The sequence below is a fragment of the Neopsephotus bourkii genome, unplaced genomic scaffold (genome assembly GCF_033783945.1).
Source record: "Neopsephotus bourkii isolate Nb327-2 ecotype Australia unplaced genomic scaffold, CSIRO-AGI_Nbou_v1 NB_26, whole genome shotgun sequence".
Lineage (NCBI taxonomy): Eukaryota > Metazoa > Chordata > Aves > Psittaciformes > Psittacidae > Neopsephotus > Neopsephotus bourkii.
Window position 1 is genome coordinate 39,565 of NW_026900543.1, and position 22,466 is coordinate 62,030.

The 22,466-nt window shown below is 59.5% G+C and overlaps 3 protein-coding genes across 4 annotated transcripts; 1 reads left to right on the forward strand and 2 right to left on the reverse strand.

The window, feature by feature from the left end:
* Nucleotides 1-6,118, reverse strand: LOC133222877 (syntaxin-4-like). The gene is made up of 11 exons (XM_061373073.1): nucleotides 6,086-6,118; nucleotides 5,369-5,441; nucleotides 4,705-4,784; nucleotides 4,411-4,510; nucleotides 3,793-3,867; nucleotides 2,183-2,256; nucleotides 1,941-2,049; nucleotides 1,261-1,337; nucleotides 580-705; nucleotides 161-271; nucleotides 1-94 (listed from the first exon to the last, which is right to left on the reverse strand). The coding sequence occupies exons 1-11, from the start codon at nucleotides 6,116-6,118 to the stop codon at nucleotides 11-13; spliced, it is 942 nt and encodes a 313-aa protein (XP_061229057.1). The 3' UTR covers nucleotides 1-10.
* Nucleotides 6,119-6,334: 216 nt separating this feature from the next.
* LOC133223771 (syntaxin-1B) lies at nucleotides 6,335-12,339 on the forward strand. Of its 2 annotated transcripts, XM_061374910.1 has the most exons (11): nucleotides 6,335-6,379; nucleotides 8,134-8,208; nucleotides 8,888-8,987; nucleotides 9,678-9,752; nucleotides 10,056-10,129; nucleotides 10,213-10,321; nucleotides 10,610-10,683; nucleotides 10,807-10,944; nucleotides 11,800-11,910; nucleotides 12,009-12,094; nucleotides 12,270-12,280. In XM_061374910.1, exons 1-10 carry the CDS (start codon nucleotides 6,350-6,352, stop codon nucleotides 12,087-12,089), a joined length of 867 nt encoding a protein of 288 aa, XP_061230894.1. In that variant the 5' UTR covers nucleotides 6,335-6,349; the 3' UTR covers nucleotides 12,090-12,094; nucleotides 12,270-12,280. The 2 variants fall into 2 exon arrangements, with proteins under 2 accessions (XP_061230894.1, XP_061230821.1); XM_061374837.1 differs by having other exon boundaries at nucleotides 12,009-12,339.
* Nucleotides 12,340-14,647: 2,308 nt separating this feature from the next.
* On the reverse strand, nucleotides 14,648-22,432 carry MAPK7 (mitogen-activated protein kinase 7). Its single transcript, XM_061374706.1, has 7 exons — nucleotides 22,327-22,432; nucleotides 21,564-21,732; nucleotides 19,557-19,722; nucleotides 17,844-18,922; nucleotides 16,674-17,095; nucleotides 14,891-15,018; nucleotides 14,648-14,806 (listed from the first exon to the last, which is right to left on the reverse strand). Exons 1-7 carry the CDS (start codon nucleotides 22,390-22,392, stop codon nucleotides 14,659-14,661), a joined length of 2,178 nt encoding a protein of 725 aa, XP_061230690.1. The 5' UTR covers nucleotides 22,393-22,432; the 3' UTR covers nucleotides 14,648-14,658.
* Between the last annotated feature and the right edge of the window lie 34 nt (nucleotides 22,433-22,466).

Consider the following 22,466-nt stretch of genomic DNA (forward strand, 5'->3'; position numbering starts at 1 on the left):
GGGGTGTGGCCTACCCGGTTGCCACGGTGACTGCGATGATGACGGCGACGATGACACCGGTGATGACGACGCACCCGGCCACCAACAGCTTCTTCTATTGGAGGATGGGGGGGTCACGTGGGATTGGAGGGGGGGGAGGGGGGGAGGGGCGGGGCCTAACCTTTCGTGCCCCCTGCTGGCTCCGTGCTGCTGCCTCCAGGTGCCGGGTGCCCTTGTCCAGGCGGGAGCCCGAGTCCTGGATGTGGTGCTCGATGCGGTCCAGCAGCTCCCCCTGCGCCACACGGACCGGTAGGGACCGGTAGGGACCGGTGCAGAGCAGCACGGTCAGGGATGGACCAGTATAACCAGTCATAAATCAGGATAATGCAGTCGTAATCCAGTATGGGGCAACATCGACCAGTAACAAGCCGGTACAGACCAGTATAACACAGTAATGAACCGACACGGACCACCAGTAAGGCACTATGGTCCAATGCGGCCCGGCATACAGCAGTAATAAGCAGCATGGACTGATACAGAGCAGTGTACTGCAGCTGTAAACCAGTACAAACCAGTATAAACCAGTACATATAAACCCACCTGCTGCTCCAGGCTGGTGCCCAGCACGGTGAAGAGCTCCCCCAGGTCCCGGAGGCCCCGTTCCAGGCGCTGCAGCTCCCGGTGCCGCAGCCCCGCTTCCTGCAGCGCCTGCGACGCGCACGGCACCTGCACCCATGGGGGAGAGGGATCAGCATCGGCACCCATTGACCGCCACTGGCACCCATTGACCGCCATTGGCACCCATTGACCGCCATCGGCACCCACTGATCACCGTCGGCACCCATTGACCGCCATTGGCACCCATTGACCGCCATTGGCACCCATTGACCGCCATTGGCACCCATTCGTCACCATTGGCACCCACTGATCACCATCGGCACCCATTCGTCACCACTGGCACCCACTGATCACCATTGGCACCCATTGATCACTGTCGGCACCCATTGACCGCCATTGGCACCCATTCGTCACCATTGGCACCCATTCATCACCATCGGTACCCATTGATCACCGTCGGCACCCATTGACCGCCACTGGCACCCACTGACCGCCATTGGCACCCATTCATCACCATTGGCACCCATTCATCACCATCGGCACCCATTCGTCACCATCGGCACCCATTGATCACCATCGGCACCCACTGACCACCACTGGCACCCATTCATCACCATCGGCACCCACTGACCGCCACCATGGCACCCATGGGTGCTGCCTCACGTTGCTGATGAAGATCTCGCTATGCCCCGACTCCAGGATCTGCTCCAGCTCCTCCTCTGTGACCGGGGCGCTGCCGGCTGCATCCCAGTTCATCCCAGTGCATCCCAGTGCCACCCCCAATGGACAGCAGTCCATCCCAGTGCCCTCCCATTCCATCCCAGTTCATCCCAATGCATCCCAGTGACATCCCATTCCATCCCAGTCCATCCCAATGCATCCCAATGCCCTCCCATTCCATCTCAATGCATCCCAGTGCCCTCCCATTCCATCTCAATGCATCCCAGTGCCCTCCCATTCCATCTCAATGCATCCCAGTGCCCTCCCATTCCATCCCAATGCATCCCAGTGCCCTCCCATTCCATCCCAATGCATCCCAGTGTCCTCCCAGTCCATCCCACTCCATCCCAGTGCCCTCCTAGTCCATCCCACTCCATCCCAGTGCCCTCCCAGTCCATCCCACTCCATCCCAGTGCCCTCCTAGTCCATACCAGTCCATCCCAATGCATACCAGTACCATCCCAGTCCATCCCACTGCATCCCAGTGCCCTCCCAGTCCATCCCACTCCATCCCAGTGCCCTCCCAGTCCATCCTACTCCATCCCAGTGCCCTCCTAGTCCATATCAGTCCATCCCAATGCATCCCAGTGCCCTCCCAGTGCCGTTCCCGTTCCCGCTCTCACCCACGTGCAGCTGGCGCTGAAGCCTCTCAAGGCGCCGCTGCCGGAAGCGGGCCTGAGCCGCGTGGCAGCGCCCGGTGAGCGCCAGGAGCTGCTGGCTCAGTGCCGCGTGCTGGGGGAACGACCCCAAACCGGGGCATGGGGACCCCAAAACGGACTCAGGGAGCCCAAAACCACCTCTGGGGACCCCAAAACGGACTCAGGGAGCCCAAAACCACCTCTGGGGACCCCAACCCCCCCTTTACCTGGGTGCGCTTCACCCGGGCCCTGATGCTGTTCCTGAGCTCGCCCTCCTCCTCCTCCTTCGCTGGCTCCAGCGCTATGGGGGCACCCCAAAGATATGGGGGGGTCTCTGGGGTGTCTATGGGGGGTCTCTGGGGTGCTATGGGGAGTCTCTGGGGTGCTATGGGGGGTCTATGGGGTGCTATGGGGGGTCTGTGGGTCACTATGGGGTGCTATGGGGTGTCTATGGGGCACTATGGGGTGCTTTGGGGTGTCTATGGGGCACTATGGGGTGCTCTGGTGTGTCTATGGGTCACTATGGGGTGCTCTGGGTTGTCTATGGGGCGCTATGGGGTGCTCTGGGGTGTCTATGGGGTATCTATGGGGTGCTATGGGGTGTCTATGGGGCGCTATGGGGTGCTATGGGGTTTCTATGGGGTATCTATGGGGTGCTATGGGGTGTGTATGGGGCACTATGAGGTGCTATGGGGTGACTATGGGGCACTATGGGGTGCTATGGGGTGTCTATGGGGCACTATGGGGTGCTCTGGGGTGTCTATGGGGCACTATGAGGTGCTCTGGGGTGTCTATGGGGCGCTATGGGGTTCTCTGGGGTGTCTATGGGGCACTATGAAGTGCTATGGGGTGCCTATGGGGCACTATGGGGTGCTCTGGGGTGACTATGGGGCACTATGGGGTGCTCTGGGGTGTCTATGGGGCACTATGGGGTGCTATGGGGTGTCTATGGGGCGCTATGGGGTGCTCTGGGGTGTCTATGGGGTATCTATGGGGTGCTATGGGGTGTCTATGGGGCGCTATGGGGTGCTCTGGGGTGTCTATGGGGCACTATGGGGTGCTCTGGGGTGTCTATGGGGTACTATGGGGTGCTCTGGGGTGTCTATGGGGCACTATGGGGTGCTCTGGGGTGTCTATGGGGCACTATGGGGTGCTATGGGGTGTCTATGGGGCACTATGGGGTGCTCTGGGGTGTCTATGGGGCACTATGGGGTGCTATGGGGTGTCTATGGGGTATCTATGGGGTGCTATGGGGTGTCTATGGGGCGCTATGGGGTGCTATGGGGCGCTATGGGGTGTCTATGGGGTATCTATGGGGTGCTCTGGGGTGTCTATGGGGCACTATGGGGTGCTCTGGGGTGTCTATGGGGCGCTATGGGGTGCTCTGGGGTGTCTATGGGGCACTATGGGGTGCTCTGGGGTGTCTATGGGGTATCCATGGGGTGTCTATGGGGCACTATGGGGCGCTATGGGGTGTCTATGGGGTATCTATGGGGTGCTCTGGGGTGTCTATGGGGCACTATGGGGTGCTATGGGGTGTCTATGGGGCACTATGGGGCGCTATGGGTTGTCTCTGGGGTATCTATGGGGTGTCTGTGGGGCACTATGGGGCGCTATGTGGTGCCTATGGGGCACTATGGGGCGCTATGGGGTTTCTATGGGGTATCTATGGGGTGCTCTGGGGTGTCTATGGGGCACTATGGGGTGCTATGGGGTGTCTATGGGGTGTCTATGGGGTATCTATGGGGTGCTATGGGGTGTCTATGGGGCACTATGGGTCGCTATGTGGTGTCTATGGGCTGTCTATGGGGTGTCTATGGGGCGCTGTGGGTCCCACCTTGCAGCCGGGAGCGGATCTCCTGTGTCAGTTCCTGGATCTCATCCCGGTGGAGCTGCAGATCCCGCTGCTGCCCTGGGGGGGAGAGACCACAATAGGAGCCCCCAGACCCCTATAACGCCCATACAAGCCCCATAGACCCCCATAGCCACCTTATATCCTTCCTATGGCCCCACATAATGCCACGATACCCCACTATAACCACCCTATATCCCCCCATAACCCTCCTATAGCCCTCCGGGACTGTGCTAGAGCACCCCATACCCCCCATAACCCCACAACAGCCCCCTGTAATCCCCCTATAGGCCCCCTCAACACCACCTAGTCCCCCATAGCCCCCTTATAGCCACCCATAAGCCTGCTATAGGCCCCCACAGCACCCCTAAACCCCCATAACCCCCCTTTTATCCACCCTATAGCTCAGGATAGACCCCTATATCCCCACTATAGACCTCCTATAGCCCCCTAGAGCTCCCCTATAGCCCACTATATACCCCCATAGACCCCCTATAGACCCCTATAGCCCACTATAGACTCCTACAGCTCCCCTATAGACAACTATGTACCCCTATAGCCCCCCTGTAGCCCCCTATACCCCCCCTATAGCCCCATACACACCCTCGGGGGGCAGGGGGCTGCCCAGCACCGCCTCCTGCAGCATCTCCAGAGCCTCCAGCTTCAGCTCCAGCGCCCGCAGCGCCGCCCGCACCCGCCCCGCCTGCAACACGCCAACAACACGCCAAGAACACGCCAAGGACACGCCAAGGACAGGGCAATGGCGTGCAAATGGTGGTGTATAAATGACGTGTAAATGGAATGTAAATGGCGTGTAAATGGTGTGCAAATGGAATGTAAATGGCATGTAACTGGCGTGTAAATGGCATGTAAATGGCATGTCAAGGGGGCACTCACCTGCAGGAGCGGGTTCAGCCTCATTAAAGCCCCTTTGGCCCCATCGTCGGCCTCCTCGTCCTCCTCCGAGCTGCTGCCACCTGTAGGGGTCTATAGAGCTCTGTAAGGGTCTATAAGGGCCTATAGGGGGCTATAAGCATCTATAGGGGAGTAAACGGGTCTATAACGATCTACAGGGATCTATAGGGGTCTATAGGGGTCTATAGGGATCTATACAAGTCAACGGGCCCATATTGCGGTCTATAGGGTCACATAAGGGGCCATATGGGGGTCCATGGGGTCATAGTGGGGTCCATAGGGCCATAGTGGGGTCAATGTGTCCATAGGGGGGCCCATGGGGCGATAGTGGTGCCCATCCGGGGGTCCATGGGGATATACAGGGGTCTATGGGGGCTATATGGGGGTCCATGGGGCCACAGTGGGGATAATGGACCCATACTGGGGTCAATGGGTCCATAGTGGGGTTCATAGGAACATAGTGGGGTTAATGGGTCCATATGGGGGTCTATGGATCCCTATGGGGGTCCATATGGGGGTCCATAGGAACATAGGGGGGGTCTACGGATCCATACTAGGGTCCATGGGTCCTTATGGGGGTCTATGGGGCCTTATGGGGGTCCCTGAGCCCCATTTTGGGTCCATTTGGGGTCTTTTGGGGTCTAACCTGGCGGAGCTCCCGGGTCCGGTCCCTCATGGCGGCGCCGGCCGGATGCGGAAGTGCCGCCCTGCGCCCGCGCCTGGGAGGCGGAAGTGGGGGAGGACACTCTGGCCTTGGAGAACACCGAACCATAGAGAGGAGCCGGAGGGGGGGGAGGTCCTCCAAGGGGGGGGGCGGGTCCAGAAGCAATAGGGACCAGAATATGGGATGTAAGATAAAGATATGGGGTGTGGGTTCCCCAGAATGGGATCTGGGACCCACAAAGCAGGATCTGGGACCCAAAAATGGAATCTGGGACCCTTATAATGGGATGTGGAACAGCAATAATGGGATGTGGGACACAAATAATGGGATGTGGGACACAAATAATGGGATGTGGGACCCAAAAATGGGATGTGGAACCCAAAAAATGGGATTTGGGACACCAGTAACGGAATGTAGGACCCAAAAATGGGATCTGGGACCCAAAAATGGGATGTGAGACCCAAAAATGGGATTTGGGACCCAAAAAATGGTATGTGGGACCCAAAAAATGGGATCTGAGACCCAGAAATGGGATCTAGGACCGCCTAAATGGGATCTGGGACCCCCAATAATGGGATGTGGGACCCCAAAAATGGGATCTGCAACCCAAAAAATGGGATCTGGGTCCCCAATAATGGGATGTGGGACACAAAAAATGGGATCTGGGACCCCCAGTAACGGGATCTGGGATCACAGGACGGGATCTGGGACCCCGGTAACGGGCTCCGCCATCACGCTATGGGGCTCTATTGGCCTCTGGGGCCCCCCTTTCCCCTGCTCCCATTGGTCCATCCCCCCCCAAGGCCCCGCCCCCTTCTCCGCAGCCCCCCTCCCCCCCCAAGCCTCAGCCGCAGCCGCAGCCCCTCCCCCCACCTCCCCCTTCCCCCCCCCCCCCCGCAGCACGCGCCGCGTCCGGCCCCTCCCCCCTCCCCCCCAACCCCCCCCCCAACCCCCCCCCTCGCCATGAAGGACCGGACCCAGGAGCTCCGCAGCGTGAGAGGGGGACGGGGGGGGCTATGGGGGGCTATGGGGGGCTATGGGGCTATGGGGGATATAGGGGGCTGTGGAGGGTATAGGTGGCTATGGGGCTATGGGGGACATAGGGGCTATAGGGGGCTATGGGGCTATAGGGGGCTGTGGGGGGTGTAGGGGGCTATGGGGGACATAGGGGGCTATGGGGGATATAGGTGGCTATGGGGAGAATAGAGGGTATAGGGCGCTATGGGGGTATAGGGGATATAGGGGACTATGGGATGCTATGGGGGATATAGAGGGAAGAGGGGGCTATGGGATGCTGTGGGGCTAAGGGGGATATAGAGGTTATAGGAGGGTATGAGGCTAGAGGGGATATAGGGAGCTCTGGGCGATATAGGGGGTGTAAGAGGTATAGGAGTCTATGGGGCTCTGGGGGATATAGAGGGTATAAGAGATATAGGAGTCTATGGGGCTCTGGGGGATATAGGGGGATATAGGGGGTAAAAGAGGTATAGGAATCTATGGGGCTCTGGGGGATATAGGGGGTTATAGGGGGTAAAAGAGGTATAGGAATCTATGGGGCTCTAGGGGATATAGGGGGTGTAAGAGGTATAGCAGGCTATGGGGGACATAGGAGGTATTGGTAGCTATGGAGCTGTGGGGCTAGGGGAGATATAGAGGATATAGGGGGCTATGGTGCTGTGGGGGATAGAGAGGGTTATGGGGCTATTGAGGGGAAATAAGGATTATGGGGTGTTATGTGGGGATATAGGGGGCTATGGGTGCTATGGGGGTTATGGGGACATACAGAGTGCTATAGGGGCTATGGGATACTGGGGGGGTGTTGTGGGTGCTGTGGGTGCAATGGGGACCGGGGGTTTGCAGTGGGTGCTGTGTGATGCTGTGGGCTACTGTGGGGGGCTATGTGGTCCCATAGGGGCTATGGGGGGATATGGGGTGCTATGGGATGCTATGGGGGCAATGAGGACTGTGGGGCTGCAGTGGATGCAGTGGGGTGCTGTGGGGTGCTATGGGATGCTGTAGGGCTATAAGGATGCTATGGGATGCTTTGGGTGCTAGGGGGTGCCATGGGGTGCTTTGGGATGCTGGGGGGGATATAGGGATGCTATGTGGGCTATGGGTGCCATAGGATGCTGTGTGTGCTATGGGGTGCAGTGGGGTGCTGGGGGCTGTAATGGGGGCTGTGGGGTGCTATGAAGGCTATAGGGTGCATGGGGTGCTGCAGGCTGCTATGGGCTTCTGTGGGAGCTATGGGGTGTAATAAGGGTTACAGGGTGCTATAGGGTGCTAAGGCAGTTGTGGGTTGCAGTGGGTGCTATGGGGGGGCTATGGGGTGCTTCGTGTGCCATAGGCTGCCATAGAGTGCTCTGGGGGTCATTGGCTGTAATGGGATGCTGGGGTCTGCAATGGGTGCAGTGGGGTGCTATGGGGGGGCTGGCTTTATGCAAATGAGTCCTGGCGGGAGCCAATGGCATGGGGGGGGGGGGGGGCAGTGGTGCAGGGGTGGGGCTATGCAAATGAGCCGGAGCCAGCCAGCCAATCAGGTGAGGGAGGATCAGGCCATGCCGATGACTCACCCCCCCGCAGCCCGCAGCCAATCTCAGCGCTGCACTCTAGGGCAGGCAGCCAATAGCGTTCATTGCATGCAAATGAGCCGGGGTGCAGGGGGGGGGGAGACAGCCAATGGGGCATCAAGGACGGTGGGGGGGTGTGGCCAAGCCCCCCCCTGAGAAAGAGGGCGCCCCCTGCAGGCCAAGGACAGCGACGATGAGGACGAGGTCGTCCACGTGGACCGAGACCACTTCATGGACGAGTTCTTTGAGCAGGTGTGGGGCTGCCCCATAGCGACCCATAGAGACCCATAGGGACACACAGAGACCCCACACAAACCCTATAGAGACCCCTCAGTGACACATACAGACGCACAGGGACCCATAGGGACACATAGAGCCCCTAAAGAGACCCCATAGGGACCCACAGTGCCACACAGATATCCATAGTGAGCCCCATAGCACCCCACTGCGACACCCACAATTGCCCCATAGCTCCGTAGAGCACCCTCGATAGTCCCACAGCAGTCCATAGACATCCCATAGCACCGCAGGTCACCCAAAGACAACCCCTACAGCAGTCAGAGAGCCCCTACAGCACCCATAGAGACATCCCCATACCCCTGCCCCATATCCCATACCCGTGCCCCATATCCCATATCCCTGCCCCATACCCCATACCCCATATCCCTGCCCCATATCCCATACCCGTGCCCCATATCCCATATCCCTGCCCCATACCCCATATCCCTGCCCCATATCCAATACCCGTGCCCCATACCCCATATCCCTGCCCCATACCCCATATCCCTGCCCCATACCCCATATCCCTGCCCCATACCCCATATCCCTGCCCCATACCCCATATCCCTGCCCCATACCCCATACCCCATACACCTGCCCCATATCCCATACCCCTACCCCATACCCGTGCCCCATACCCCGTGTCCCCCAGGTGGAGGAGATCCGGGGCTGCATCGAGAAGCTCTCGGAGGACGTGGAGCAGGTGAAGAAGCAGCACAGCGCCATCCTGGCCGCCCCCAACCCCGATGAGAGTGAGCGGGACATGGGGGGCAATGGGGGGCTCTGGGGCAACGGGGGGGGTCTGGGGCCATGGGGGTAAAGGGGGGAATGGGGGCGATGGGGACATCCATGGGGACATGGGGAGTGATGGGACGGAGGGACACCAGGTGCATCAGGAGACCCATAGAGACCATAGAGACCATAGAGACCATAGAGACCATAGAGACCATAGAGACCATAGAGACCCATAGAGACCATAGACACCCATAGAGACCCATAGACCATAGAGACCCATAGACCATAGACACCCATAGAGACCCATAGAGACCATAGAGACCCATAGAGACCATAGAGACGCATAGAGACCCCATAGAGACCATAGAGACCATAGAGACCATAGAGACCCATAGAGACCATAGACACCCATAGAGACCCATAGACCATAGAGACCCATAGACCACAGACACCCATAGAGACCCATAGAGACCATAGAGACCCATAGAGACCATAGAGACGCATAGAAACCCCATAGAGACCATAGAGACCATAGAGACACATAGAGACACATAGAGACCATAGAGACCATAAAGACCATAGAGACACATAGAGACACATAGAGACACATAGAGACCATAGAGACACATAGAGACCCCATAGATCCCCATAGGGACCCATAGAGACCCATAGAGACCCATAGAGACCCTGTGCTTGTCTCCCCCCAGAGACGAAGCAGGAGCTTGAGGACCTCACGGCCGACATCAAGAAGACGGCGAACAAAGTGCGCTCCAAGTTGAAAGGTGACCTCTTGGGATGGCCCCATTGGGTTGAGCTCCTTGGGTTGGCCCCATTGGGTTGAGCTCCTTGGGTTGACCCCATTGGGTTGAGTGCATTGGGTTGAGTGCATTGGGTTGGCCCCATTGGGTTGAGTGTATTGGGTTGAGCGCATTGGGTTGCGTGATGGATCTCCACCACGTATGGAGTCTCTGTGATGGAGCTCCACCACGTATGGAGTCTCTGTGATGGGGAGCCAGCACGCACGGAGCCCCCCAGTATCCCCAGCTGGAGACAGCCCCAGCCCAGACCCCCCTTGCACCCCACAGCCATCGAGCAGAGCATTGAGCAGGAGGAAGGCCTCAACCGCTCCTCCGCCGACCTCCGCATCCGCAAGACCCAGGTACCCCCCGCCCCTCCCCGCCGCCCTTCCCCTGCTCCCGGCGGCCGCCTCCACCCACCCACGCCCCTGCCCCCCCCCCGCAGCACTCGACCCTGTCCCGCAAGTTCGTGGAGGTGATGACCGAGTACAACGCCACCCAGTCCAAGTACCGCGACCGCTGCAAGGACCGCATCCAGCGGCAGCTCGAGATCAGTGGGTCCCCTCCAGGGGGTGGGGTGGGGGCATGGGCAGCGTCACCATGGGGTGGGATGGGGGGAGCATGGACAGCATCCACCATGGGGTGGGATGGGGGGCTCAATGGACAGCGTCCACCATGCGGTGGGATGGGGGGGGCATGGACAGCGTCCACCATGGGGTGGGATGGGGGGAGCATCCACCATGGGGTGGGATGGAGGCACCATGGACAGCATCCACCATGGGGTGGGATGTGGGGCCCACAGAGGTCCCCATCACCCCACATCACCCCCCTTGTGCCCATAGCCGGCCGTACCACCACCAATGAGGAGCTGGAGGACATGCTGGAGAGCGGGAAGTTGGCCATCTTCACCGATGACGTAGGCTGGGGACGCTATGGGGCAGCTTGAAGCCATCCATGGGTCCTTGGGGCACGTAGAAGGCTCCAGGAGGCCCAGCCCCATGGCCCAGCCCCATGGGGTGCCCTGGGTGTCCCCATGCAGATCAAGATGGACTCGCAGATGACCAAACAGGCCCTGAATGAGATTGAGACAAGACACAACGAGATCATCAAACTGGAAACCAGTATCCGGGAGCTGCACGACATGTTTGTGGACATGGCCATGCTGGTGGAGAGCCAGGTATGGACCAACCCCCTTAGACCCATATGGACACAGCCCAAAGCCATTGGAGACCCTAAGAACCCCCTTAGACCCATATGGACACAACCCAAAGCCATTGAGACCACCAGGAACCCCCCTTAGACCCATATGGACACAACCCAAAGCCATTGAGACCCTAAGAACCCCCCTTAGACCCACCTCGACCCCATCCAAAGCCATGGAGACCCTAAGAACCCCCCTTAGACCCATATGGACACCACCCAAAGCCATTGAGACCCTAAGAACCCCCCTTAGACCCACCTGGACCCCATCCAAAGCCATTGAGACCCTAAGAACCCCCCTTAGACCCACCTCGACCCCATCCAAAGCCATTGAGACCCTAAGAACCCCCCTTAGACCCATATGGACACAACCCAAAGCCATTGAGACCCTAAGAACCCCCCTTAGACCCACCTCGACCCCATCCAAAGCCATTGAGACCCTAAGAACCCCCCTTAGACCCATATGGACACAACCCAAAGCCATTGAGGCCCTAAGAACCCCCCTTAGACCCACCTCGACCCCATCCAAAGCCATTGAGGCCCTAAGAACCCCCCTTAGACCCACCTCGACCCCATCCAAAGCCATTGAGACCCTAAGAACCCCCCTTAGACCCACCTGGACCCCATCCAAAGCCATTGAGACCCTAAGAACCCCCCTTAGACCCATATGGACACAACCCAAAGCCATTGAGGCCCTAAGAACCCCCCTTAGACCCACCTGGACCCCATCCAAAGCCATTGAGGCCCTAAGAACCCCCCTTAGACCCACCTGGACCCCCTGGGGACCCCCCTTGGGCCCATGCCAAGGTCTCGAGGCCCGGCTGCTCCGCAGGGCGAGATGATCGACCGCATCGAGTACAACGTGGAGCACTCGGTGGACTACGTGGAGCGCGCCGTGTCCGACACCAAGAAAGCCGTCAAGTACCAGAGCAAGGCCCGAAGGGTGAGAGCCTGGGGCCCTCGGGTGGCCACTGGGGACACTGGGGTGGCCCTGGGGGCTCTCCCCGTAACCTCCTCCTTCTCTGCTGTCTCCTCGAGTAGAAGAAGATCATGATCATCATCTGCTGCGTGGTGCTGGGGGTGGTCTTGGCCTCTTCCATTGGGGGCACCTTGGGCTTGTAGGGCCCCCCATGAACCCCCCCTCCATCATCTCCTCCATCTCCTCCTCCCTCCATGAGACTTAATGAAGAGACAGCGATTCCTGGAGCCGACCAATCCAGCGGTTCCTTGGGCTCCGCCCATCCAATCATGGCGTCCATTGGCTGTTTGGCTCCTCCCCTTCGCTCCTTGGCTCCACCCCCTTGCCATGAACCTCCATCCATGCGCTTGGGGGGCGGGGGGGGGACACGCACACTTGGGGGACAGGAGGTGGCCTCAAGGTGGGGGTAGAGGGGTCAGTGGGGGCGATGCCCAAGGAGGGTCATGGGCTGGGTTGGCCATAGGGAAGGAGCAGGGGGGGTTGACCATAGGGAGAGGTCTTCAGTTGACCATAGGGAGAGCTCTTGGGTTGGGTTGACCATAGGGAAAGGCCATGGGGCAGGTTCACCCACTAGGGGGTCCCAGAGTGGGCGTTATGGGTCGGGTTGACCTTAAGGGATGGGTTGGGTTGGGCTGACCCATCTCATGGTCAATGGTGACGCCACCGCCCATTGACCCAGCTGATAAGCACATACCCCAGCAGTTCACCAACCCATTGCCTGCCTGAGAAACCAGTTGGTGACCCAACTGACCCACCCCTCGAGCACCCGAGCACCCATCGAGCATCCATCAACCTGAGCACCCAACCACCCATCGAGCACCCAACCACCCATTGACCACCCAACCATGCAGTCAATGGCCCAATGAACCCCTCAGTGACACAGCCAATGACCCAAGGACCTCATCACTCACCCAGTGACATCATCAACGACCCAACAACCCCCTCAGTGACCCAACCAATGACTCGATGGCATCATCAATGACCCAACCAATGACTCGATGACATCATCAATGACCCAACCGATGACTCGATGACATCATCAATGACACAACCAAAAACTCAATGACATCAATGACCCAACCAATGACTCGATGACATCATCAATGACCCAACCAATGACTCGATGACATCATCAATGACCCAACCAATGACTCGATGGCATCATCAATGACCGAACCAATGACTCGATGACATCATCAATGACCCAACCAATGACTCCATGACATCATCAATGACACAACTACTCCATGACATCATCAATGACCCAACCAACAACTCAATGACATCATCAATGACCCAACCAATGACTCGATGACATCATCAATGACCCAACCAATGACTCGATGGCATCATCAATGACCCAACCAATGACTCCATGACATCATCAATGACCCAACCAATGACTCCATGACATCATCAATGACACAACTACTCCATGACATCATCAATGACCCAACCAACAACTCAATGACATCATCAATGACCCAACCCATGACTCCATGACATCATCAATGACCCAACCAATGACTCGATGACATCATGAATGACCCAACCAACGACTCGATGGCATCATCAATGACCCAACCAACAACTCGATGGCATCATCAATGACCCAACCAACAACTCAATGACATCATCAATGACCCAACCAACGACTCAATGACATCATCAATGACCCAACCAATGACTAGATGACATCATGAGTGACCCAACCAACGACTCGATGGCATCATCAATGACCCAACCAACGACTCAATGACATCATCAATTACCCAACCGATGACTCGATGACATCATCAATGACCCAACCAACGACTCAATGACATCATCAATGACCCAACCGATGACTCAATGACATCATCAATGACCCAACCGATGACTCGATGACATCATCAATGACACAACTACTCCATGACATCATCAATGACCCAACCGATGACTCGATGACATCATCAATGACCCAACCAACGACTCAATGACATCATCAATGACCCAACCAATGACTCCATGACATCATCAATGACCCAACCAACCCAGTCCCATCATGAATGACCCGATGACCCCCCCAATGACCCAACCAACAACCCAGTGCCATCAATGGCTCAATGACATCATCAATAACCCAACCAACGACCCAATCACATCATCAGCGACGCAACCAAGCCCTCAGTGACGTCATCAATGACTCAGTAACTCCTTCAATGACCCGACCGAGCACCCAATGACCCCATCAAGGACCCCTCTGTGTCCCCCCAGCCCATGGGTGCTCCCGGCCCCCCCGCGCTGCCCCCCCGCTCTGTGTGTCCCTCGTGGTCTGTGATGTATTTGCTACAAAACCCATGTCACAAACGCAGCCGCCTCCGTCTCCTTCCTGCTCCGCGGGTTCCCATAGCCCCTAGAGGGGCCCCTATGGCCCCACAGACTCCCGTAGACACCCTAACGCCCCTAAAAGTCCATAGAGTCTGCTCCCAACCCATAGAGCCCATATGGCCCCATAGGGCTCCCTATAGCCCCTCTAGGTCCATAGAGTCTCACGCTACTCTACATAGAGCCCATATGGCCCCATAGGGCTCCCCATAGGTCCCCAAGGAGCCCAGATCCCATGGGATGAGACAGGGGCTTGGTTTCCTTACAAATGTAATTGGTCGGAGTCAAAAGGGGGTGGGGCCAAGGGGGGCGGAGCCAATGGGGTGTCCCCAACCCCCCCCCCGGTTATGGGTCCGGGACGTCGTCGCTAAGGAGCATGGGGGAGCCGAGCTGGAGGTCGCGCTGGAGGCTCTCGAGGGCGGCGGGGCTGAGGCGATGAACCTCCAGCCAATCAGCGAGCAGCGAGGCCGAGAGCGGCGCCGAATCTCCTTGGCTGGGGGGCAAAGGGGGCGGGGCCTCAGTGCCGAGGCTGCCACCCCATTGGTCAGCCGGTCGGATCAATTCAATCGCTCTTTACCTCTCTTTGGGGTCTCCAACCATGTCCAATGATTGGCTGAGGAACTCCTCCAGGTCGAAGCCCACCCCATAACCGGCGCCACTGCCCTTGGGGGTCACTGAGAAGACGGGGGGCAGCAGGTCCTCCACCTGTGTGGGAGGGTGGCGGTGATGACACACAAGGAGTGGGTCAGCCCACCTCTACTGGGCAGCCATCAACCCAACCCAAACCAAACCCAACCCAAACCAAACCCAATTCAACCCAATCCAACCCAATCCAACTCAACCCAAACCCAACCCAACTCAACCCAACCCAACCCAACTCAACCCAAACCCAACTCAACCCAACCCAAACCCAACCCAACCCAACCCAACCCAACCCAACCCAACTCAACCCAAACCCAACCCAACCCAACCCAACCCAACCCAAACCAACCCAAACCAACCCAAACCAACCCAACCCAACTCAACCCAACCCAACTCAACCCAAACCCAACTCAACCCAACCAAACCCAACCCAACCCAACTCAACCCAACCCAACCCAACTCAACCCAAACCCAACCCAACCCAACCCAACTCAACCCAACCCAACCCAACTCAACCCAACCCAACCCAAACCCAACCCAAACCAAACCCAACCCAACTCAACCCAACCCAACTCAACCCAACCCAACTCAACCCAACCCAACCCAACCCAACTCAATGAACCCAACCCAACCCAACTCAACCCAACCCAACCCAACCCAACTCAACCCAACTCAACCCAATTCAACCCAACTCAACCCAACTCAACCCAATTCAACCCAATTCAACCCAACTCAACCCAATTCAACCCAATTCAACCCAACTCAACCCAACTCAACCCAAACCAACCCAAACCAAACCCAACCCAACCCAACCCAACCCAACTCAACCCAAACCCAACCCAACTCAACCCAACCCAACCCAAACCCAACCCAACCCAACCCAACCCAACCCAACCAAACCAACTCAACCCAAACCCAACTCAACCCAAACCCAACCCAACCCAACCCAACTCAACCCAACCCAACCCAACTCAACCCAAACCCAACCCAACTCAACCCAACCCAACCCAAACCCAACCCAACCCAACCCAACCCAACTCAACCCAACTCAACCCAACCCAACCCAACCCAACCCAACCCAAACCCAACCCAACTCAACCCAACTCAACCCAACCCAACTCAACCCAACCCAACCCAACCCAACTCAACCCAACCCAACCCAACTCAACCCAACCCAACCCAACTCAACCCAACCCAATTCAACTCAACCCACCCCATCCCTCTGATGAGCATCACCCAACCCAACCCAACTCAACCCAACCCAACCCAACTCAACCCAACCCAATTCAACCCAACCCAACCCATCCCAACCAACCCAACCCAACCCAACCCAACCCAACCCAAACCAACCCAACCCAACCCAACCCAACCCAACCCAACCCAACCCAACCCAACCCAACCCAAACCCAACCCAACCCAAACCCAACCCAACCCAACTCAACCCAACCCAACCCAACCCAATCCAACCCAACCCAACCCAACTCAACCCAACCCAACCCAACTCAACCCAACCCAACCCAACCCAATTCAACCCAACCCAACCCAACTCAACCCAATTCAACCCAATTCAACCCAATTCAACCCAATTCAACCCAACCCAACCCAACCCAACCCAATCAAACCCAACCCAACCCAACCCAACTCAACCCAACCCAACCCAATTCAACCCAAACCCAACCCAACCCAACGCAACCCAAGATGCCCCAGCAGCCCCACACCTGTGACTTGGAGAGCTGCTGTGTCACAGTCGCCACATCGGGGTCGGGCACCACAGCTCCCACCGTGCCTTCAGGCCACACCTCAGCCCCCGGCCAAGCCTCTGGGGGCGCCCCACAAGCTGGGGGGCAGAGAGGAGGTGGTGGCGCTGGGGGCTGTGGGGCAGGGGCGGGCCGGGGGAGGGCCCCATCCCGCATCTTGGTCCAACGCTCCAGGAGGTGCCGGTCGTCGTCGGTGAGCACCAGGCCCTGGAGCCCGTCCCCGCGGCCTTGGGGCTCGCGGCGCTCCCGCTCCCGCTGCTTCTTCTCCCGCTCCTTGGCCCGCTCCTGGCGCCGGCGCCGCTTCTCCTCCCGCTCCCGCTGCCGCTCGGCCGCCGTCACCGGGCGCCGGCCCTCGGGGGGCTCGGGCACTGCACAGGGGGGGTCTGGGATGGGGGGGCAGAGGCTGGGCTGAGCACAGGGGGATGGCAGCCAATAGCAGCCGGCCTGACCCAACCAACCCCACCTAACCCAGCCCAACCCAATCATCCCAACCCAAACCAACCCAATCCATCCCAGCCCAACCCAACCCAACCAAGCCCAATCCATCCCAACCCAACCCAACACAACACAACCAACCCTACCTAACCCAGCCCAACCAACCCATCCCAACCCAACACAACACAACACAACCAACCCAGCCCACCCCAACCCAACCCAACCAATCCATCCGAAACAACCCAACCCACCCATCCCAACCCAACACAACACAACCAACCCTACCTAACCCAGCCCAACCCAACCATCCCAACACAACACAACACAACACAACCAACCCAGCCCACCCCAACCCAACCAATCCATCTGAACCAACCCAACCCACCCATCCCAACCCAACACAACACAACCAACCCTACCTAACCCATCCCAACCAAGCCCAACCAACCCTACCTAACCCAGCCCAACCCAACCATCCCAACCAAGCCCAATCCATCCCAACCCAACCCAACACAACCAACCCTACCTAACCCATCCCAACCAAGCCCAATCCAACCCAAACCAACCCAATCCAACCAAGCCCAACCAACCCTACCTAACCCAGCCCAACCCAACCATCCCAACCAACCCACCCACCCCAACCAAGCCCAACCCACCCATCCCAACCAACCCATCCCACCCACCCCACCCGCTCACCTTTACTCTTGTTCCTCATGGCCGACTTGAGCAGCGCAGCCTTGAGGGCGGCTTTGGTGTCATCAGAGATGGCCCCGTCCCTCTTTGGCACCGCGGGGGCGCCGGGCTCCGCCTTCACCCGCAGCGGTGACTCCTGCGGCCTGTCAGGCCCCGGGCTCGCCATGTCCACATCGGCGCAAGGCCACGCGGGGCCGTTGGGCGCCCCATTGGAGTCACCCCCGGCACCGGCACCGGCGCCGCCGTTGACGCCCCCACCGACCCCATTGCTCGGCGCCAGGGAGATGTGGCGCCGGATCCCGTCCCGGCGCGCGTGGAAGTCCTCGATCTCGGCCACGATGGCCGCCTTGATGTCCTCCTTGGTGAGCGCCCGGCGCTCGAAGGCGAAGTCGAAGGCCGGCACGCACTCGGGCTCGTCCTCGGGGTCGTGGTACTTGGCCAGGAACGGGTGCCTCAAGGCCTCGGCCACCCCGACCCGCTCCCGTGGGTCGAACCTCAGCATCCTCCCCAGGAGCGCCAAGGCCTCGGCGTCGGCGTCGCCGAACAGGGCCTGCCACGGCACGGCCGGGCGCGGCGGCAGGCTCTGGATGTAGGCCCGGACGCGTTCGGCGCCGATGGCCCCCATGACGGCGGGCGGCGGCGTGCCCAGCACGGCCATGATGAGCTGGAGCTGGTGGATGTAGTTGCGGCCCGGGAAGAGCTGGCGCCGGCCCAGCATCTCGGCGAAGATGCAGCCCACGGACCACATGTCGATGGCGCGGGTGTAGCGGTGCAGCGAGAGCAGCAGCTCCGGCGCGCGGTACCAGCGCGTGGCCACGTACTCGGTGAGGAAGGCCTTGGCGTGGCGCGCGTCGGCGCCCAGCCCCCGCGCCATGCCGAAGTCGCCGATCTTGAGCTCGCAGTTCTCGTTGACCAGGAGGTTGCTGGGCTTGAGGTCGCGGTGCAGGACGTTGGCCGAGTGGATGTACTTGAGGCCGCGCAGCAGCTGGTACAGGAAGTAGCGCACGTGCTCCAGGGTCAGCGGCTGGCAGGAGTGGATGATCTGGTGCAGGTCGGATTCCATCAGGTCCAGCACCACGTAGCTAAAGGGGGTTGGGGGGGGCAGAAGGGGCGGTGCCAGGGGTCAGCCTCACCCCTAATAGGGGCTAGAAGGGGGTTGAGGTGGTGCCATGGGGTCATCAACCCAATGGGGCTCCATCCCATGTCTCCTCCTGCCCAACAAGAGCACCCAGATGGACCCTATGGGGTCACCAACCCAATGGGGCTCCATCCCATGTCTCCCCTTGCCCCATAATAGGGTCTAGAAGGGGATTGGGATGTTCCTATGGGGTCACCACCCCAATGGGGCTCCATCCCATGTCTCCTCCCGACCCATAACAGGGTCTAGAAGGGGACTGGGATGTCCCTATGGGGTCACCACCCCAACGGGGCTCCCTCCCATGTCTCCCCTTGCCCCATAACAGGGTCTAGAAGGGGATTGGGATGTTCCTATGGGGTCACCACCCCAACGGGGCTCCCTCCCGTGTCTCCCCCTGCCCCATAACAGGGTCTAGAAGGGGATTGGGATGTCCCTATGGGGTCACCACCCCAATGGGGCTCCCTCCCGTGTCTCCCCCTGCCCCATAACAGGGTCTAGAAGGGGATTGGGATGTCCCTATGGGGTCACCACCCCAACGGGGCTCCCTCCCGTGTCTCGCCCCGCCCCACCGGACGCACACGGAGCGGAACTCGCCGTAGGGCACCGTGGGCTTCAGGATGTCCTTGATGCCGATGATGTTGTCGTGCTTGAAGTGCTTCAGGATCTTCAGCTCCCGCAGGGTGCGCTTGGCGTTGGTCACCACATCGAAGGCGTTCGGGATCTTCTTGATGGCCACTTGCTGGCCTGGGGGCCCAGGGGTGGGCATCGCCAATGGCACCCAATGGACCCCCCAATGGCACCCAATGGACGCCCCCAATGGCACCCAATGGACGCCCCCAATGGCACCCAATGGACACCCCCAATGGACACCCCCAGTGGCACCCAATGGACACCCCCAATGGCACCCAATGGACCCCCCCAATGGCACCCAATGGACACCCCCAGTGGCACCCAATGGACACCCCCAATGGCACCCAATGGACGCCCCCAATGGCACCCAATGGACGCCCCCAATGGCACCCAATGGACCCCCCCAATGGACCCCCTCAATGGCACCCAATGGACACCCCAGTGGCACCCAATGGACACCCCCAATGTCACCCAATGGACACCCCCAATGGACACCCCCAGTGGCACCCAATGGACACCCCCAGTGGCACCCAATGGACACCCCCAATGTCACCCAATGGACACCCCCAATGGACACCCCCATGGCACCCAATGGACACCCCCAATGGCACCCAATGGACACCCCCAATGGACACCCCCAGTGGCACCCAATGGACACCCCCAATGGCACCCAATGGACACCCCCACTGGCACCCAATGGACCCCCCCAATGGCACCCAATGGACACCCCCAATGGACCCCCCCCAATGGCACCCAATGGACCCCCCCAGTGGCACCCAATGGGACCCAATGGCACCCAATGGGACATCACCCCCCAATGGCACCCAATGACACCCAATGGTACCCAATGGGACATCATCCCCCCAATGGCACCCAATGGACACCCCCAATGGCACCCAATGGACACCCCCAATGGCACCCAATGGACCCCCCCAATGGCACCCAATGAACCCCCCCAATGGCACCCAATGGCACCCAATGGACCCCCCCAATGGCACCCAATGGACCCTCCCAATGGCACCCAGTGGGACACCCCCAATGGCACCCAATGAACCCCCCCAATGGCACCCAATGGACACCCCCAATGGACCCCTCCAATGGCACCCAATGGACCCCCCAATGGCACCCAATGGAACCCCCCCAATGGACCCCCTCCAATGGCACCCAATGGACGCTCCCAATGGCATCCAATGGACGCCCCCAATGGTACCCAATGGACCCTCCCAATGGCACCCAATGGAACCCAATGGCACCCAATGGCACCCAATGGCACCCAGTGGCACCAATGGCACCCAATGGCAAACAGTGGCAGCCAATGGCACCAATGGCAACCAATGGTACCCAATGGAACCCAATGGCACCCAATAGCACCCAATGGCACCCAATGGCACCCAATGGTACCCAATGGCACCCAATGGCACCCAATGGCACCCAATGGCACCCAATGGCACCCAATGGTACCCAATGGCACCCAATGGCGCTCAATGGCACCCAATGGCACCCAATGGCAACCAATGGCAGCCAATGGCACCAATGGCAACCAATGGTACCCAATGGAACCCAATGGCACCCAATGGCACCCAATGGCACCAATGGCACCCAATGGCAACCAATGGCAACCAATGGCACCCAATGGTACCCAATGGCACCCAATGGAACCCAATGGTACCCAATGGCACCCAATGGCACCCAATGGCACCCAATGGCACCCAATGGCACCCAATGGACCCAACCCCACCCAATGGCACCCAATGGACCCAATGGCACCCAATGGCACCCAATGGACACCCCCAATGGCACCCAATGGACACCCCCAATGGCACCCAATGGACACCCTCACTGGCACCCAATGGACCCCCCCAATGGCACCCAATGGCCCCCAATGGCACCCAATGGCCCCCAATGGCCCCCAATAGCACCCAATAGCACCCAATGGCACCCAATGGGCCCCTCACCGGTGTCGCGGCGCCGCGCGGAGCTGACGACGCCGTAGGCGCCGGTGCCGATGGTCTCGATGACGTCATACTCCTCCCCCACCTCGAAGGTGACGTCGAGCGCCCGCGCGTTCAGCAGGGCCAGGCCCCCCCCGGCCCCACAGCGCCCCCCGGGCTCGGCCTCCGCCATCTGCGACCCACACGTGTGGGGCACAGCGGGTCAGGGCCACACAGCTGGGACCTACATGGGCTCAGTCCCATGGATACAGGGACTACCTGGGGTCAGACCCATAGATATGGGACCCACATGGGCTCAGACCCATACAGATGGGTCCCACAGGGGCTCAGACCCACACAGATGTGACCCACAAGGTCTCAGACCCACATATATGGGGATCCAAGGGTCTGGGACCCACATATATGGGGCACGCATGGACTTAGGTCAATATACATGGGACCTGCGTGGGCTCGGACCCACCTGCATAGGACCCACACAGCCTCAGACCCACAGCCATGGGAACCCAGGGCTCTGAGCCCCACATCCCCCATGGACCCCCACAGCCTCAGACCCACACATAACGGCCCCACTTACCCATTCCCACCCCATCAATGGGTCTGAGCCCCACAACTCCACTCCCCGCACCCCCCCCACCCCGTGTTTCCTCTGCCCCACAGATCCAGCCCCACACAACCGCCCCCATCCCTGCCCCATAGCGACCGGGCCGTTGCCACGGCAATGGGGGGCCCTCCGACTCCCCCCTGGCCCCCCCAATATCGCACTCACCGCCCCTCTGCTCAATGGAGCCCGGAAATGGCGCGCCCCGCGCAGCCACGCCCCCTCCGCTGACATCACGGCGGGCGGCCAATGGGAGCGCGGGGTGGGAGGGGATAAATGGAGGCAGGACGGTGACGTCACGGAGGGCG

Coding starts and splice junctions, on each gene's coding strand:
- LOC133222877 (XM_061373073.1), bottom strand. CDS start 6,118: ATGGCGGAGCCCGTTACCGGGGTCCCAGATCCC. Junction 4,785..5,368: donor GGACCCGGGAGCTCCGCCAG/GTTAGACCCCAA, acceptor AGACCCCTACAG/GTGGCAGCAGCTCGGAGGAG. Junction 2,257..3,792: donor GATCCGCTCCCGGCTGCAAG/GTGGGACCCACA, acceptor GTGCCCCCATAG/CGCTGGAGCCAGCGAAGGAG.
- LOC133223771 (XM_061374837.1), top strand. CDS start 6,350: ATGAAGGACCGGACCCAGGAGCTCCGCAGC. Junction 6,380..8,133: donor GGACCCAGGAGCTCCGCAGC/GTGAGAGGGGGA, acceptor CGCCCCCTGCAG/GCCAAGGACAGCGACGATGA. Junction 9,753..10,055: donor AGTGCGCTCCAAGTTGAAAG/GTGACCTCTTGG, acceptor TGCACCCCACAG/CCATCGAGCAGAGCATTGAG.
- MAPK7 (XM_061374706.1), bottom strand. CDS start 22,392: ATGTCAGCGGAGGGGGCGTGGCTGCGCGGGGCGCGCCATTTCCGGGCT. Junction 21,733..22,326: donor CTCCATTGAGCAGAGGGGCG/GTGAGTGCGATA, acceptor TGTGGGTCGCAG/ATGGCGGAGGCCGAGCCCGG. Junction 18,923..19,556: donor TACGGCGAGTTCCGCTCCGT/GTGCGTCCGGTG, acceptor AACCCCCTTTAG/CTACGTGGTGCTGGACCTGA.